This window comes from Haematobia irritans, chromosome 4 (genome assembly GCF_050003625.1).
Source record: "Haematobia irritans isolate KBUSLIRL chromosome 4, ASM5000362v1, whole genome shotgun sequence".
NCBI classification, from domain to species: Eukaryota; Metazoa; Arthropoda; class Insecta; order Diptera; family Muscidae; genus Haematobia; species Haematobia irritans.
In genome coordinates this window covers 76,233,804-76,253,308 of record NC_134400.1, presented here as the reverse complement: position 1 = coordinate 76,253,308, position 19,505 = coordinate 76,233,804, and the positions used below count along the sequence as shown (strand labels likewise).

The 19,505-nt window shown below is 35.4% G+C and overlaps 1 protein-coding gene across 6 annotated transcripts in view; it reads left to right on the top strand.

Moving 5' to 3' along the window:
- Nucleotides 1-19,505, top strand: part of mthl14 (methuselah-like 14) — a 260,291-nt gene that overhangs the window by 108,829 nt on the left and 131,957 nt on the right. For 5 of the 6 annotated variants that reach the window (XM_075304321.1, XM_075304320.1, XM_075304318.1 and 2 more), the window contains exon 2: nucleotides 12,378-12,670. In XM_075304321.1, coding sequence (XP_075160436.1) covers nucleotides 12,510-12,670 — 161 coding nt within the window. In that variant the 5' untranslated portion in view covers nucleotides 12,378-12,509. The remainder of the gene's footprint in view (nucleotides 1-12,377; nucleotides 12,671-19,505) is intronic. The other variant, XM_075304317.1, reaches the window with a different exon arrangement.

Genomic DNA, 19,505 nt, shown 5'->3' with positions numbered 1-19,505 from the left:
TTATTGGAAGCTCACTATCTGTCAAAGAATACACAATCGTGGCGTTTCTAGACATCGAAGGGGCGTTCAATAATGTCCATCCGAGCTCGATATTAAATGGACTGACAACTCTGAATGTTGATCCATGTATACTCAGGCTGTTAGACGAACTGCTAATGAAGAGACGTATTTCAGCCACACTAGGACAAGCAAACATACAAAAGTATGTGAACAGAGGCACTCCTCAAGGAGGAGTTCTATCACCTCTTCTTTGGAATGTTGCTATAAACGACCTTCTGGTTTCCCTAGAAAAAGAAAGGATACAAGTGGTGGCATACGCATATGATGTGGCGCTAGCAGTCAGGGGAAAATTCCCATCAACAATTAGAGATATTATACAGAGAGCCCTCCGGATGACTGAGAAATGGGCGAAAGATAATGGTCTTGGGGTAAATCCTGCAAAGACAGAAATAATCATGTACTGCAAAGATCGCGAAACTCCCACAGTTAGGCCCATTTCCTTAGGGGGTATTGAAATTCCCTTTAGGGAGTGTGAAAAATACCTTGGCGTTATTTTGGACAGGAAGCTGAACTTTAAGCTTAATATTGAAGAAAGGGCGAGGAAAGCAACGGTAGCTTTATACTCGTGCAAAAAGGCAATAGGGAAAAAGTGGGGACTGAAACCAAAAATTGTACATTGGCTATACACGGCAGTGGTTAGACCTATAATGCTATATGGTGTTGTAGTCTGGTGGCCGGCACTTCAGCAACCGACAGGTTTAGATAAAGTTCAGCGTATGGCGTGCTTGTGTATGTCAGGTGCATTCAGCAAGACAGGAACAAACTCCCTTAATGTCATACTGCATCTATTGCCTTTAGACATTTTGGCCAAACAGTCAGCTGCAACAACGGCTGTGCGGTTGCGCGAGCTATCGCTGTGGTCGGAAAAAGGTTACGGTCACAGTTCGGTCCTCAAAATAATGCCAGATGTGCCTAACGTAGTGGATTACACTTTGGCGAGTCCACTTTTCGACAAAAAGTTTGAGACTCTAATTCCCAACAGTGAGGCGTGGTGTACACGGACCCCGGGGAATAAAAGATATATAGATTTCTACACTGATGGTTCCAAATTGGATGGCCAAGTGGGTTTCGGAGTATATTCTAAAGATCTGGAACTTCGAATAGCGAAAAGATTACCTGATCACTGTAGTGTTTTTCAGGCTGAAATATTAGCAATAAGAGAGGTGGCGAATTGGCTGAGAAGTAATGTTCCAAAAAATGTGGGCATTAATATATACTCAGACAGTCAACCTGCAATAAAATCCTTGGACTCTGTGTTCCTCAACTCGAAAACGGCCATCGATTGCCGCAAATCTCTCAATGAGATGGCTGATCAGTACAATATTCACCTAATATGGGTGCCTGGCCATAGGAACATACCGGGGAACTGCGAAGCGGATGAGTTGGCAAGGCTAGGGACTACCTTACATATTCCAGGGGAACTAGAATTTGTTGGTATGCCCCTAGCTACCTGCAAGCTCATGCTGCGTGAGAAGGCTGTTATGATGGCAAATGTTCGATGGGAGAATTGCAAGGGTTGTAACGACACCAAGCAAATATGGCCCCATTTCAACTTAAACCGCACACTAGATATGCTAATGTTCTCGAGACGTCAGATATCACTCCTGATATCTGCTATAACGGGTCGCTGCCTGATAGGAGATTTTGCAAAAACTATTGGCGCGAAGTATAATGACTATTGTATGAGCTGTCATGATGCGGAGGAAAAAGAATCAATTAAACACCTCTTGTGTGAGTGTCCTGCATTTTGTGTAAAGCGCAAGCAACTTTTAGGAGCATATAGCTTCAGATTACTGGCGGATCTGGAAAACGTTAACTTAAGCAGTCTGCTAATATTTTTGGAACAATCTGTTTGGTTCAACAAAGAAAAATAATCAAGAAGGTTCAGCGGTTAAAACTAGAAGTGCCCATATGTAATAGGTACTTTTAGTTAATGTGGTATCACAATGGACTGAATAGTCTAAGTGAGCCTGAATCTTAATCGGGCTGCCACTTTAACCTAACCTAACCTAACTAAACCATAGTAAGAATTTTTTATATGTTAAATTAGTTCATGCAAGCCTGTATACAACTAAGAAATTTTTCGTACAATACAAGTAAATATTCTACAACCACCAGTACTTTATTTCAAAAAATTAATATTATATTAACATACACAAAACTATGGCTTATGATATACAATAAAATAAATATTTTTATTCGCACGTTGGATGCAGTTACTTGTCGGTTGTTAGTAATTGCTTCTTCGACGCAAGTACTCAGCATCAGAGAAAGCAAGAGGGAAATCAGCGTAGTGATACCACTATAGTTTTTAAGCAAGAGGGAAAACAGCGCAATAAAAGTAACAGACGAACGAAGTGATACTACAATAGTTTTTAAGCTTTGTGTTGTTGTTGTTTTTCCACTTGCATGTTATTTATACATACGTGTATAATGAAAGTTTTTTTGTATTTCCTGTTCTCCTGATACTTGTTGATATACATTTGTTAAAATAATTATTTAGAAAAAAATGTATAAAATAAAATCAGTAGTCTTTATTAGCATAGACCACTAGAATTATTTATAATTTGATAAACAATTTTTGGATAAATAATTTATATGTGGTGATAGAAATATCAATCAATTTTATTGTATATCTACTCCTGATGAAGCAACTCAACGTACTGGGTTAGGTTAGGTTAGGTTAAAGTGGCAGCTCGATTAAGATTCAGGCTCACTTAGACTATTCAGTCCATTGTGATACCACATTAACTAAAAGTACCTATTACATATGGGCACTTCTAGTTTTAACCGTTGAACCTTCTCGATTATTTTATTTTGTCCCAATAAACACAGGATGAGCGTTTTTCAAATGCAACATCTTTTCAGTTTGAGGGTAAATATTATTTTCAACATAAATTCAACTTGATATAGCTCATCTTCAATACATCTTCAAAGTGTTTGCGAATTACTTCCAATTTGCCAAAATGTTGACGAAATCTTTGAAAAGGTGTTGAAGATAATATGAGAAAACTTTGACAAAACACTACCCTAAAATGCAACGAAAAAACCATGTGGTTTTCAATACTTATTTGTGCATCGTTGCACAATTCATTCGTGGTCAATTCAAGAAATAAAAAAATGGAAAATTTTAGACAAATAACCAAATAGTTTATAAAAATAGGTAAGTGAAAAAAAAAAATAAAATAAAACTTTAAGGAAGTCACTAAATGTATATCTCTTTGCAAAAAACTAAAATTATGGATTCTACGTTCTTGAAAACATTAAAAAGCTGACCGATGAAAAGATGGTGGACAATTAACTGGAACTGCTTCAAATAGTTTATAATAATTGGTACGTCAATATGAAAAATTAAATCAACACTTTAGAGAAGTCACTAAATTTAAATCTCTGCAGAAAACTAAAATCTTTGGATGCTACATTCTTGCTAACAATAAGAAGGTCAGCTTATTCAATGAAAAATGAGTGACTTATCGACAAGAAAAAGTTTCCAGAAACATTAGAAGTGCAACCAATTAAAATTGTTAAAAACAACAAATTGTTGAAATCAACAACTTCTGGATGAAAATGTGCATCACATCGTCAGTTTAATTCATATGCTATTATCAGTTTAAAATGGATATTTTGTGAATTCCTTCTGCTGGAAATTAATTCTAACACGCGGCCCAGTACGTTCCAAATTTCAAATTGCCCGCATGTTAATAAATTTTAATGATATTTTATGACACCAAAAGGAAGGAAATCGAAATTATCAATGCAAAAGTGTTTACTAATAATGTTTAAGATATTTAAAGTTTTGTTGTTTTTTTCTGTTCTTATTTGTTATTATTTATCAATCGATATTGTAGTGTATTATGTAGTGTAGTGTATTATTATATATTTTATTTTGATGAAAATGAATAAATTATACAAAATTCATAGAATTTTGGCTTTGACTTTCAATTTGAAGTGGGGATATCATTCATACAAATTTAGGTTGAAAAGTATTTGCAACGATGTTAATTTTGAATTTGACTCGCATCGAAAATTGTTTGACAAATTATTGAGTAGCGATGCATTTCAATTTGAGGATAACACTTGAAATATTATTGCTAATGTGTTGAATTTCACTGTTGAGGGTAATGTCTTTTTTTGTTGAGAACGCGATTTTCTCAACAATTTCTCAACTTGAATATTACCCTAATCCTTTGAAAAAATGTTTGAAAAATTTTTGAAATTTAGCATTTTTCAAACGTTTGTGTTTATTGGGGTTGAATCAACCAGATTGTTCCAAAAACATTAGCAGACTGCTTAAGTTAACGTTTTCCAGGTCCGCCAGTAATCTGAAGCTATATGCCCCTAAAATTTGTTTACGCCTTACACAAAATGCAGGTCACTCACACAAGAGGTGTTTTATTGATTCCTTTTCCTCCGCATCATGACAGCTCATACAACAGTCATTATACTTCGCACCAATAGTTTTTGCAAAATCGCCTATCAGGCAGCGACCCGGTATAGCAGATATTAGGAGTGATATCTGGCGTCTCGAGAACACTAGCATATCTAGTGTGCGGTTTAAGTTTAAATGGGGCCATATTTGCTTGGTGCCATTACAACCCTTACAATTCTCCCATCGAACATTTGCCATCATGACAGCCTTCTCACGCAGTAAGAGCTTGCAGGTAGCCAGAGGCATACCAACAGATTCTAGTTCCTAGCCTTGCTAGCTCATCTGCTTCGCAGTTCCCCGGTATGTTCCTATGGCCAGGCACCCATATTATGTGAATATTGTGCTGCTCAGCCATCTCATTGAGAGATTTGCGGCAGTCGATGGCCGTTTTCGAGTTGAGGAACACAGAGTCCAAGGATTTTATTGCAGGTTGACTGTCTGAGTATATATTAATGCCAATATTGCTTGGAGCATTACTTCTCAGCCAATTCACCACTTCTCTTATTGCTAATATTTCAGCCTGAAAAACACTACAGTGATCAGGTAATCTTTTCGCTATTCGAAGTTCCAGATCTTTAGAACATACTCCGAAACCCACTTGGCCATCCAATTTGGAGCCATCAGTGTACACCACGCCTCACTGTTGGGAATTAGAGTCTCAAACTTTTTGTCGAAAAGTGGACTCGCCAAAATGTAATCCACTACGTTAGGCACATCTGCCATTATTTTGAGGACCGAACTGTGACCGTACCGTTTTTCCGACCACAGCGTTGTTGCAGCTGACTGTTTGGCCAAAATATCTAAAGGCAATAGATGCAGCATGACATTAAGGGAGTTTGTTCCTGTCTTGCTGAATGCACCTGAGATACACAAGCACGCCATACGCTGAATTTTGTGTAAACTTGTCGGCTGGTGAAGTGCCGGCCACCAGACTACAACACCATATAGCATTATAGGTCTAACCACTGCCGTGTATAGCCAATGTACAATTTTTGGTTTTAGTCCCCACTTTTTCCCTATTGCCTTTTTGCACGAGTACAAAGCTACCGTTGCTTTCCTCGCTCTTTCTTCAATATGAAGCTTAAAGTTCAGCTTCCTGTCCAAAATAACGCCGAGGTATTTTGCACACTCACTAAAGGGAATTTCAATACCCCTAAGCAAATGGGCATAACCGCGGGAGTATTGCGATCCTTGCAGTACATGACTAGTTCTGTCTTTGTAGGATTTACCCCAAGACCATTATCTTTCGCCCATTTCTCAGTCATCCGGAGGCTCTCTGTATAACATCTCTAACTGTTGATGGGAATTTTCCCCGGACAACTAGCGCCACATCATCTGCGTATGCCACCACTTGTTGTAGGAGTGCCTCTGTTCACATACCTTTGTATGTTTGCTTGTCCTAGTGTGGCTGAAATGCGTCTCTTCCTTAGAAGTTCGTCTAAGAGCCTAAGTATAACTGGATCAACATTCAGAGTTGTCAGTCCATTTAATATCGGGCTCGGATGGACGTTATTGAACGCCCCTTCGATGTCTAGAAACGCCACGATTGTGTATTCTTTGACAGATAGTGAGCTTTCAATAAAGCTGTCTAGTTCATGTAATGCGGTCTCAGTAGACCTGCCCTTCGAGTATGCATGCTGTCGTTTCGAGAGCAAACTTGAATCGACGCTAGTTCTAAGATAAATATCTATCATCCTCTCCAGAGTCTTAAGTAGGAATGATGATAAGCTGATTGGGTATGAAAACTTTGGGTATGAAAACGACTTTTGATTCCCTCCACTTTCCTGGAGCGGAGCTCGTGGATGCTAGCACCTTCCGTAGTCTGGAAGCCTCGGACGTATTCTCAATGCTGCTGCAGTAATCATTCCAAGAGTTATGCTGAGCCTTTCTCAGTTCTCGCTTGTATCCCCTCAGATTCTTCTTGTAAGCGTCGCAATCCACAGGAGCTCTGGTGGACTCTGCTTTGTTAAAGAGCTTCCTGCACGATTTCCTCATATTAACTCAACGTACTAACACATACAAAAAACGATCTCAACCTCGAATGATTATTTTCTATTTAATAAAAAAGATCGAATAAAATAAAAAATTTTAATTTCTTAGTTCATTTTAACTTAAATAAGGGGTCACTTTTTTCTGGGCGTGTGCTAGGCCCTATTAGCTAAAGGAACATCACCCAAAAAAAAATATATATGAAAAACTGGCTCCTATCACAATTGTTTGCTCTTCGAATATGATCGTGACAATCATGTTTCTTCCCTGCGTGCACGCAAGCTCTCTCACTGTGTTGTGTTGATACACCCAGAAAATAGTGCCTTCTAAACTAAAGGGACAAATGTTCACCAATTTAGTTTAGCCATTTTATTTCCATTAAGATAAATTTGTGTGAAATAATAAAATTTACTTGTTTCAGTAAAAAAAATCCTAAACTGAAAGCAGTTAGGAATAGTTCATTAACTAGAATAAGGCATGGAATATTGCTAATACTGTTTTCTTCACTGGGTATAAGAATTTACTACTGAAAAAGAAAATTTTATTCACTGATAACAAAGCATTCGTAAAAATAAAAAAAAACGAACTAAACCCAAGTTTCCTATAATGTAGTAAACATTTTTATAAAATGATAATTCTGACTTCCTTTATTATAGAAAGCTTATCATACAAACGAATTACACTTGGCATAAAAAATATTTTAGTTCATTCGTACTAAGAAGTATTCAATCCTTTCAAAACTTAAGGAAACAAACTTGTTAGAATATAGGAAATTTTCCTATATTTCTTTTATCTGCCTGTAATCGATACCTGTCATCGATGTAATCGATATGTTTGCGCGTGGGTTTTTTTAGTTGGAATCGTGTTGTTATGATATACGGAGAGATAGTTAAAAAAGAATTTAGTAAAATAATATAATAAATAACAAATAAAATATATAAAATATTTGTTATTTTAAATTAGTGAGAAAATACCAGAAGAATAAAAACCCCTTAATTCGTCTTCAATTATCAGGTAATATTCAGTGACGCTAACCTATTGTGAAAAAATTGGTTTATGATTTTTTATATTTGTAGGTATTGAAATTGTAAAAAGAGGACAAAATCGTTAGGCAGCAACTTATTAAAAGTGAAAGGCACAAGAAGAAGAAAAATGCGGTTTACAGTTGATAACATTACATGGAAATTGGAAATAGTGGAATAATAAACTAATGTTTCAATGTCGATGCTTTTGATTTTAAATAAGTATATTTAATATATTAATAAAACATGTTTTTATAGAAGAAAAACTTGCTTGTATAAATAAATAAATTGTATTTAAAAACGAAGGTAAGCCGTTCTAATTTTGAAGCAAAAAGGTTTACCACAAATATGTAAGATTTGTCCAAATGAATGAAAAAAGTTCAATAAAATCAATCCATATATGAATTCAATTTAGTTAAAGTTTTTCATTCTGTAGTATAGTGGTACATAAGTATAGGAAAATGTTAACTAATATATGGAATGCATTCTACCTAATTTCTACGAAAATCATACCAGGGCTGTGGAGTCGGAGTCTGAAGATTTTGCTGGAGTCGGAGTGGGAGCCAGAGTCGTAAAAATTTTGCTCGACTCGAGTATGGGCTGAATTGTATTGTGGTTCTTTAACATATTATTGCCATTTTTTAACACATATTAAACTACAGATTTATGACCCTATTTATACTCTTGATAAAGGTACAATTTTAGGGCAATATAACAGTAGAACCTAACGTTTTTTTTTTGGCAGGCATGTCGAGTTCGAAGATGGGTCATACCGGACAATTTTGTGATACAGCACTTACATATAAACCCATCTTCCGATTTGGTTTACGAAATTTTTCCCAGTCTACAATTTTCATAAGATTTGTCATTAGAGTTGATTTTGAATTTAGAGTTGATTTGAGATCCATAAACAAATGCGCACAATTCCCGTCGGCCCGTATTTTGTATATGGAGATAATTACTTGAGAAATCTCCATATACACCCGATGTCCTTGGCAGCTATAATTTTAAATTAAACCTCTGCCAAACTGCCATCTGAGCCGGGAGAAAGTTTGTTTCATTAAGTCACTCGAAATTCGTTACATTAAATTGATGGCCTCTAATATCCATGACATCTGTTGTATGTAGTGCCCTGTAGGAAGTCTGGGGACATGTGTCTCTATGTCACCACTTTTGTCAACTATTATGGTGACATTGTCGATAATTTGTCTACAAATATTTCTCTGGCTTTAATTTGTAGAGAAATTTATGACAAATGAGAGTCAATGCTTCTTCTTCCTTTTCAGTGTTTCGCTTTTTAGGTTGTGAAAACACGTGGTATCGCAATAATTGGACAATAGTTTAAAAAGAAAAGTGAATTAAAAAATGAATAAAAGAAATTACAAAAGACTTGTGAAAAAACAATTAAAATTGTACAAGGATAGAGCAAATGCTGAAGAGGAGTTAATTTCTAGAGAGAGCACTTTCAGTGATTTTGTGCTGCAAGAAAATTGTGAAACTTTTGAAGATTTTGGGTTAGCTGATTTGTCCACTCCAACTCTGAATTTGAGGGAAAAACTGAAGCAGTGGTACATCGAAACATCGCCTTCCAGAAAGTGTTTGGAGAAGCTGCTCAGTATATTGCAGGAGGAAGGCCTAGACGTTTAATTTATTTAATTAAATATACATAATTAATTTAATTTAATTTAATTAAATATACATAATAAATATGATTTTAATATCTAATTTTACGCCTTTTTATTTGGCAAAAAAAGTGTTGACAAAATGGTGACAAAAGTACCACCTAGTCAGTAGTTCTTGTGTCAGTAGTTCATTCTCAATGACAAGTACATGTTAAATGTCAATAGAATTTTACATTGTCTGGGGTATATTTGGTCAGTAGTACTGGCGACACAGTAATTGTAAGTCAGTACTGTTTCACTATTGACATTTCCTACAGGGTGGTTATTTAAAATTCCCGGAATTTAATTCCGCCTGTCCTAATTTATGGCAGTTTATGTTTGTTTTATATATCTGACACATTATATTTTTTAACATCTAAACTTTCTGTGTGATTAGCCCGACATTTTGATGTTTGTGTATTTTTCTTTTTTATATAGATTTATTTTTTATAAAATGCCTAAATAGACCAATACCAGGATTTTACTTCTTAAACTTCTGGAAGCTTAATTATTTTTTGAAATTTTGTGTTTTTATAACTCCATTTCCTGGTTTGTTTTTATCTACCCATATTTTGATTTGGTCTCTATATAGCCTTGTGTCGTATTTTAATTTATTGGCCCGAAATTAAAATATAAAGTTCTTTACACCCCTGAAATGCTGATATTTGTCGTCGAGTCGTATCAAAAATTAGAGTTCTTTTTGACATATAAACACATATGGCAAAATAGAATACTTAAATCGGTCTATTTTTGGAACACTACACCTTAAAATTACAATTGGAATATTGTTAAAATGTGATTTAGGTACACCACCTGGAGTCGACTCCGGACTCGCTTTTCTCTTTTCATTTCTATTTATTTCTCTTTCTCTCTCTCGCTATCTGAATAAAATGTCACAAAATGCATACGTATTTTTACTCGAAGTTTCTAAATTCATATGTGCTTACATCCACTCATAAAATTTTGTATTAAAAATTGATCCTCCAGACATAACATATTCCAACATATTATCATATGTGTCCAAAACATTTTATGCTAATTTAGGAACATTTTTTTTTTTGAATTAAAAAATATTGTATTTAAAAAATCTGTCCGTTACAAATTTTATTTACACCGGAACATATAAAAAATATTTTATCCGCGTACGAATAAAATGGTAGTATGAACACGCATATTAGACCCTTAGGTTAGGTTAGGTTAAAGTAACTATTCAGTCCATTATGATATCACATTAACTAAAAGAACCTATTAAATATGGGCACTTCTAGTTTTGAACCAACCAGATTGTTCCAAAAAGATTAGCAGGCAGCTTAAGTTAAAGTTTTCTAGTCCGTCAGTAATCTAAAGATATATGCCCCCAAAATTCGCTTAAGCCTTACACAAAATGCAGGACACTCACAAGACTCACTCACCTACTTATCAGTGATTGATAGCAGCGTAGCTGACGTGTGTCCCATTTGTAACTAAGGGTCACATGACACTCATCACCTTTTCGCTTGGCCAGCTAAACCTACCCGACCACCCCACCCTTGTCGCAGAGTTCCTAGATCTGGACACCAGTTGAAGTACGAAAGCATAGAACAAAATGGATGAAATTGCATTAAAAACTGTTATAACAACAACAACTCACACAAGAGGTGTTTAACTGATTCCCTTTCCTCCGCGTCATGGCAGCTCATACAGTAGTCATTGAACACTAGCATATATAGCGTGCGGTTTAAGTTTAAATGGGGCCATATTTGCTTGGTGTCGTTACAACCCTTGCAGTTCTCCCATCGACCATTTGCCATCATAACAGCATTCTCATGCAGTAAGAGCTTACGGGTAGACAGACCATACGAACAGATTCTAGTTCCTCTGGAATATGTAAGGTAGTTCCTAGCTAGATTACAACACCATATATCATTATAGGTCTAACCACTGCCATGTATAGCCAATGCACTATTTTCGGTTTTAGTCCCCACTTTTTTCCAGCTTCCTGTCCAAAATAACCCATAGGTAGTTTGTTCGATATCTTGCACAGTGCTCATGTTGAACGTTTCCCTATTCCAATCAGCTTTCTTAACATTTGGCGGAAATATGGTCTGGGTGGTATGAACTTAACAGTGTCTGCATTGCACATTGAAGGAAGCAGAAAAACGTTAAGCTCATTTTTAGCAATTATACAGGTTCGATTTACATCTTTACCAGTATACTGCAATAGTTTTAATTCCGGAGTACTTCGATCACATATTTTGTTTCTATAAACTATATCTATGTCCCCTTTCATCAGGAGAACTTTTAAGGCAGCACAAGCAGCCTTACAATGATGAAGATTTATCTGGAGGATCCGTAGGACCATCGAGATTTTCAACAACCGTCACATCAGCCGTTTCAATCGTCATCAAGAATGACCTCTTCATAGATCTCGGTGACTCGCAATAACCATAGGTTCAACTTTGGTGAGTTTTGAGGCAGTACAGTACCTCCTAACGCATACGGTGTCTATCCATGTCTGCATCTTTGGTATCTCCCTCGACTTCGCAAGAAGACCTGCTTATTTCTGATTCAGGCAGAAGCTTGCCCATTTTGGAATCTTTTAGCTGATTGTTTTTATATACCTTCATTTGAATATAATGAAAACCATAACAAACACGGCCCTGGAACTTTGCTAGATGTGGGAAAGACTGAGTTTTCAATATATCCAAAGTAGACGTCAGACAAAACATTCTCAATTTCCCCCCACTTGTACTCTGGAACAAAACCGTCCACTGCTCCCCTGTTAACAATCGCCATCACAAGAATGTTCTTTTCCACTGAGGCAAACGATCTTTGATCTCTTTTGGAAGATGGCAGTTCATCCGGCGATCTTTCCCTCTTTCCAGCTTCCAGAATTCCTTGGTCCAATTTTAAGGAATTGCTTTGCTTAGTCGAGAACGTGCTTGGATCGACTGATCCTAATTTCTTTAGGATAAGCAAAGCATTTCAGCGTTCCTTAAATCTCTTTCTTGAGGGATTACCTCCTTTTGATGGCGTTACCTTAGGGAGGGTTCGACAAATTATCGCGATTATATTGCATTTACGAAATTTTCGCTGTCGATGAAATCCTAAAACATTTGCACTAATTTGTAGACAATAACAATAAAATTACAATGCTTCTACTAATATCAACTCTTTTATCTACCATGATTATTTTTTGTGGATCATTTTTAAATATCCTATAATTTACTTGTTTAGTTGCCTTTCCAGACAGAATCTTCAGAGTCAATACAATCATTAAGCCGATTTCCTGACAGTTGTTCACAAAGGGAAAAATGCAAATTGCAACCATATCATTCGAGAAGTTCACGCTTGAAGAAATGCTGTCCCATGGGGGAAAGTATGAGCCTAATTCATGATAGAGCAATGTGCGTTTCTACAAATAGAAATATAAATATCTATGTTCTAAATGTGACTTTATACGATAACTGCATCGAAGACATGGAATCCGAGTTGAAACTACCCATTGAGATAGGAAATCCATGCAACACGTAAGTTAGTATATACATATCCACCCTCCAAGAATCGTTTCTGTAACATATATTTATTTACATTTATTTATTTAACTCATTTTACAACCAAGCCCAAATCGCATATAGAGTTACAGAGATGCCCATCATAAAGAAAATACATTAAAATTACTTAAAAAAAATAATAATAATTGGGACTACGACTGCAAAAAATTGGCTTATAGTTAAACCTTAATACTAAGCACATATCTTAGATTAAGTAGAGTTGGAAACTACTGTATGTATACTACATTACAACAACAATTTCGATAATAAAATAAGGGATATGATCGTGTTATACACTCCACATGAAAAAGTCCGATCAGCTTGCCTCCAGAAATCAAATCCAACGCTAGACGGAGTTTTACAAATCTGCTCTATTTTTTGAAGCAACGGTAAAAGCCAGTGCCAGTGAGATTGACAATACATGGACTCAATTAACGATGTCAATTCTGTTCGGCGATATTCAAATGCTCACTATCAACCACAGGGTAAGGTCCCGATAAAAAGCGTTCAGTCTTGTCCAGGCTGTGGTAAGTCACACAAGAGAACTGATTGCTATCACATCAAGAACGAAACAAAATGCCACAAATGATCAAAAGTTGCTCAAATTGCAAAGGTATGTAACTTTCAAGTTAGTTCTGAAAAAAAGTCCGTCAAATTCAGGAAGTATTGTTAGAGGAATCAGCCATAAGTCAAATACAAACAGTCGAAAATATGGGTCGAAATGGGCAAACAAAATCGAACATTAACCCCCATATTCATAAAAGTTAACGTAAACTTTATACCTGCTATTACCATACAGATTCATTCGATAAACTGTCAGTAAATTATTATGAATATGGGCATAAGTATTTATGCCGTAAACATAGAACATGGTAGCAATATATTTCCAAGGCCGTATTCAGGGGGGGGGGGGTGAGGGGGATCAAACCCCCTCCTAGAATACTAGTTGAAAAGCCCGTCAAACGACGGTCGAAAAACAAATTGTTTTTGTTCTCGCACCACAAATTTCATTTTTGGAAAATGTATTTCTGCTTTTTATGTGTGTTTGTTGTTCTTTTTGTGAACACGACTCGCTTTGTTTGGCCATAGCAACAAGAAAGAAACAGCAAAAAACACATGTGTAAATGAAATGGCGCAAAACCTGCGAAAAGAACCTGCCTAATTCAGCGATGGAAGCACTTGTAGAGTGCAATAAAGAGATATTTCCAAACGTGCATATTCTTTTAAAAATTTTGGTCACTTTGCCAGTAACTCAGGGATGGAAAATACAATTTTTAAGAAAGTACAAAAAAGGTATTTTTTGAGCGGAAAGGTACTTTTTACTAAATTTCGACAAAAATTTCACTGGAAGATTATTGTCAAGAGACTGAATTTTAAAGAAAATAAAATTTTGAAAAATTTTTCTATATAAATAAAATTTTGCAAAAATTTTCTATAGCCGGCTATCATACAAAAACCTTTTTTGGGCTTTGCCCAAATAAATTTGACAAACATTCTTTTCCTCTGTTGGTTAAGCTACACTTGTAGTTTAGTCAATGTAAGGTTTTAAGCTGCAATAAAAAAAACAACAACAATGCTTTAAGAACAAAACCAACAATAACAAAACAAAACGAAGGGAAATAAAATTTTTCAAAAAAATTCTATAGAAAATAAATTTTGCAAAATTTTGTCTATAGAAATAAGGTTTTGCAAAAATTTCCTATAGAAATAACATTTTTACAAATTTTTTTTTTAAAGTTGAACCCCCCCCCCAATTAAAATCCTGGCTACGGCCTTGTATATTTGGGTTGAATTGGTTCAAGGAATTCGGATTTGAAATAAAAGGTCTCTGTAACGAAATTACTGATAGTTGTCAGTTCCAAAATTTATGAAACCATACATAAGCAAAACAAGAAATTGAACGCCTCGTTAACAATGAAGTCATCAGTTGTAATTGTTCAAACCCCTATACCCATAGAAAAATTATTACCATACGGGCTCAAATCGATACCGTACGTTATTGATAATTAGCCAACCCCGTACGGAACAATATCAATACCGAACGGTACAGGCGGTACGCAAAGCATGAAAGTACCATACGGTATTATGAAAATACCAAAATGGTATTAAAAATAATACTTAAGCGGTATTAATATTTATACCATTAAGTTATTGATGGGTAAACAGTGTGGTATTACCAAATAATACCAAAACGGTATTGTTATAATACATATTATTTCAATAAAACACACGTAACAATGAATTTTCCTTAACTACATTTATAAAATACATAGTACACTTCACCACTTTTTTCATGCAAAATTATTCTTTGAATTTTATGTCCCATCACATGCTCTGCATGTCTCAAGCTGTCTGTTGTGAGATTTGGAAAGATTTTGTATGTCTCTTACGTATCTAATGAGAGAATGGTTCCGAATTAGTAAACATTAATAATACTAAAACATTTTATACTTACGAATACTTCCCTATACCCACAAATTTAGTTTTTTTCAGTCATCATGTTTTCCAAGAAATATTGCAATTAAGGCGTCTATTTTCTTTATGTGAACAAACTAAACTACTAAGGCGACAACTTAGTTTTTAGGAACGGCGACATATCATATGCTACGGGTATGTGATAGTTAATACCATAATAATACCGCATGTAAATGATTTGATAGAAAGTGGTATCAAAATTAGAAGGTAACGTGAACCAATCAATTAATACCAAACGGTAATGGCCACGTACCGCCTTTTTTCTACCAGTGTAATAATACGTGCTGATTTTAAAACAACGCTCAATTCACAGATTGGGATTGACAAGTACCCAATACCACGAATTGAGGACCTTTTCCACAAAATTTCAGGGGGTTTAGTATTTTTCCAAAATAGACCTAAGTGATGCCTATTTGCATATCGAATTATGTGAAGAATCAAAAATGATAACGGTTATAACCATTTGGATTATATCGATATAAGCGTATGCCGTTCGGTATTGCAAGTGCAAGACATAACAGGTAGAACAAATGAGGAACATATTCAAAACGTACAAATATTTTTAAAATGCTAGAGACTCACGGGCTTAAATTTAAAGCAGAAAAATTCATATTTTCCAAAAAGTCAGTAGAATACGTTTAAGGCGTTACAAGATATTATGAACGTTACCAAATTATTACATTATGATGGTAATTATCCTATTATTCTTGCAACAGACCCATCCAGCCGCGGAATTGGAGCTGGTTTGGCTCATAGACTTCCCGACGGCAATGAAAATATGCTTCACACCAAATACTCTGAATGAATATGTTGCATGAAGGACATTGAGGGTGGCAGCCAGAATGAAACAACTTGCTAGAATATATGTTTGGTTTCCAGATTTTGGTAAAGAAATTAAAAGGGTTGCGAAAAGTTGCTCTATATATCAAGAAAACTGAGTAAGTCCAAAACAGGTATTTTCATCATGGCCCGAGGCAAAAATGCCATGGGAAAAGATACGTATTGATTTTGTAGGACCTATCCTTGGCTAGTTGTATCGACTCGTACTCGAAATTTCTATTCGTAAGACAAGTCTCGGCACCTACCTCAGCATCAACTATAATAGCCCAACAAAACTTATTTTGCAATTGAAGGCTTACCCCGTACCATTGTACGTGACAATGGTACACAATTTACATCCTCCGAATTTAAAAGATTTTTTATCCAGCATCAAATGTGTTGGTTGAACGGTTTCTTCGGACTTTTAAATCAAATTTCTACAAGATAACAAAGGAACAAACTAATCAAGAGCGGGCGTTATACACGAACTTGGTAACATACACATCAACACCAGATCCCAAAATGGGAAAATCACCAGCGGAATTATAACATGGTCGGCAGCATCGCACTATTTTCTCAGCAATATTTCCAGTTCGAAACAACACAACAAGTTCTCCTTCAACATTTTCTATTGCTCAATAGTGAATGTAAAAAATTCCTCCAGTGGATGGAAGGAGAGGTGAGGGAACAAATTGGTAACTAAATGTACTTAGTAACAGTACAAGGGGTAATGAGAAGGCATCAACATCAAATAAAGATCATACACGAAGATTCCTGAAAGCTAAACTTACAAAGAGATGCACCCACATAGAAGGCAGACGATTTTGATATATGATAATAAAAAGTTTAGTGAAGTGAAAATTTTTGAGATGAAATATACATATGTGAAAATGTACAATGTGGCTTTAATTAGAGCGCAAGAATGCGATCGTCAAAATATGCTGCGTCTGCATCGTAGAAGATTAAGAGATGCTACTAATCAGTTCGAAATACCTGACGAACGCTTCCGTAAACTTTATCGATTACATAAAGCAGCTGCACATTGTTTGCTGGAGGAAATAAGTCCTTATATGAAAAAAGGATTAAGGAAAACCTTCATCCCTCATGCCATCCGTATGTGTGCTGTTCTACATTTTTTCGTTTCACAGAGATATAGGTCAAGATTATGGCTTCTACACGGACGAAAAAGACTGTTTTTCATATGTTTGGGTATAAACATTATATGTTTGGAACTCAAATATTTAAACACAATATTTTTGAGTGCAAACATATAATGTTCATAAACTAGCATAATATGTTTGGGACATATATGTTAATATGTTAGAACATATTATGTTTGGGACATAAAATGTTTGTAAATATAATATGCTTGATTCAAGCATATATTAATTTAGAAATAGCCCATAAACATATATGTGTTTACAAAGAGAGACAAAGTGTATGCTGGAAGTAAAATAATGAAAGTAACCAATTGGCGCATTACAAATATATATACACAAAGAAAATTTCATTAAATATAGGAAAAATACTACGTGTGAATATAAACAAGTATTAATTTACATATTATGAGTAAACATATATATGTTGTGATATAAGACTTCGCCAAAAATTGTATATGCTTAAGTAAAATATTAAAATGAGTATTCGGAGAGAAAATTCATTCGGAACCCAGATAAAATATATTTGAAAAAAAGAGCATGATTTTTGTTTATCATTTTCGCATTACGGGCACAATTTTTTTGTTTCGTCAAAACAAATCGGAACGTGGGACGAGTAAGTCAAAATATTCAAACAAAGGTAATTAAAGGGATCTTCATAAAAACTAACGAAAGGGCACTATACACTGAACAAAAAGCATGTCCGGTTCCAAAGATTGTGTCTCCACTTTAACAATTTTGGTATTGATTCCGAACCAAAGAAGCGGAGAATACAAGTAAGGATGCTTTTAAGACACAATTCTCTTTTAAATGGGGTTTTGTGTACTTGACTCTACGAAGCACATTTCAATTTTTCGCTTTTTCAGCTTTTTTTCATATGCTATAAAATGTCCGTTAAAAACAAGACTTCCAGTAGAAATTATGCTATGTTTCAAGTAAAAAATGTCTTTAAAATAAAGTATTGAAAAACATGTCCTGTTATTTAATGATTTTTGCCTTGTAGTCAAGATGCAAAAATGCAACAAATTTAAAGACAGTTTCATTAATTTTAAAGAATTTTTCTGAATTATTAAAGTAAAGTTGACCTTAGTCCAAAAATTTGTTCTTTCATGTTATGATACCCATTTTTAAGTCAAATCACTTAATTATAACGACAACACGACTTCATTGAAAGTATCGACCTTTGAACATGGAAAGAACTTTATATATGAGAGAAATGCGTCTTCTAAGCTAAGCAAAAGTTGTATTCTTATTTTAAGGACATGAACTCTTTGGCCTCACGACAATATTTTTTCAGTGCACTCTTTTTAGAGTTGTGAAAATAAAATGAAAACAGGGCAAAACAGTGAAAAATTAAACAGTAAGATCTATAAAAACAAAGATTAGTTCCTCTTTATTAACCCTTTCGACCCCGAATTTTTATAGGTATCGCTAAATTTTTTTTTTACTTTTAATCATGTTGAAGTCATTTAAGAAGCGTCTAGCCAAAATTTCGGGTCGCCACGCCCATTCGTTTAGGCGGTAGAGAATGTTGCCTGTGGGCAACTTTGGGCAATTGTGACTACAAAATAGTTTGTTTTGTAATGATAGACGTATTACATAGTTCTTATTCAAGAACCATATGTTTATAGAAACAAAATATGTGAATTAAGTACTCCGGGGTTCAAACTATTGCAGTATACTGGTAATGATGTAATTCGAGCCTGTATCATTGCTAAAAACGAGCTTAACTTGTTTCTGCTTCCTTCAATGTGCAATGCAGACACTGTCGTTGCCAATTTAGAAATAGCCAAATGCAAATATTGGGTATCTTCGGTCTATATGGGACATGACAGGGAGATGCCTCCATGTGCCGTTAAGACCTTAGTTGAGGAGTCACTGAAAAAAAAGACGAAACTCATTATGGGATGCGATGCGAATGCGCATCATAGTATATGGGGAAGTAGTGATACTAATGCAAGGGGAGAGTCGCTAATAGAGTTTATTTTGCGTACTAATCTGGTAGTTTGCAACAAGGGAGATGCCCCAACTTTTGTCACTAAAAACAGACAAGAGGTATTGGACATCACCTTGGCCTCGCAAGAACTGAATGAAATGATATCTGAGTGGCATGTTTTAAGTGAACACAGCTTCTCAGATCATCGCTACATCAGTTTCAAATTTGATGTTCATACCACCAAGACCATATTTCCGCCAAATGTTAGGAAAGCTGACTGGAATAGGTATAGGGAATCGTTCAATATAATGATACCGGAAATACCAGAGACAAATATGAGCACTGTGCAAGTTATCGAACACGCAGTGGAGAGTATTACTAAGGCCTTCAACATTTCACTGAAAGCTGCATGCCCTAAAGGGAA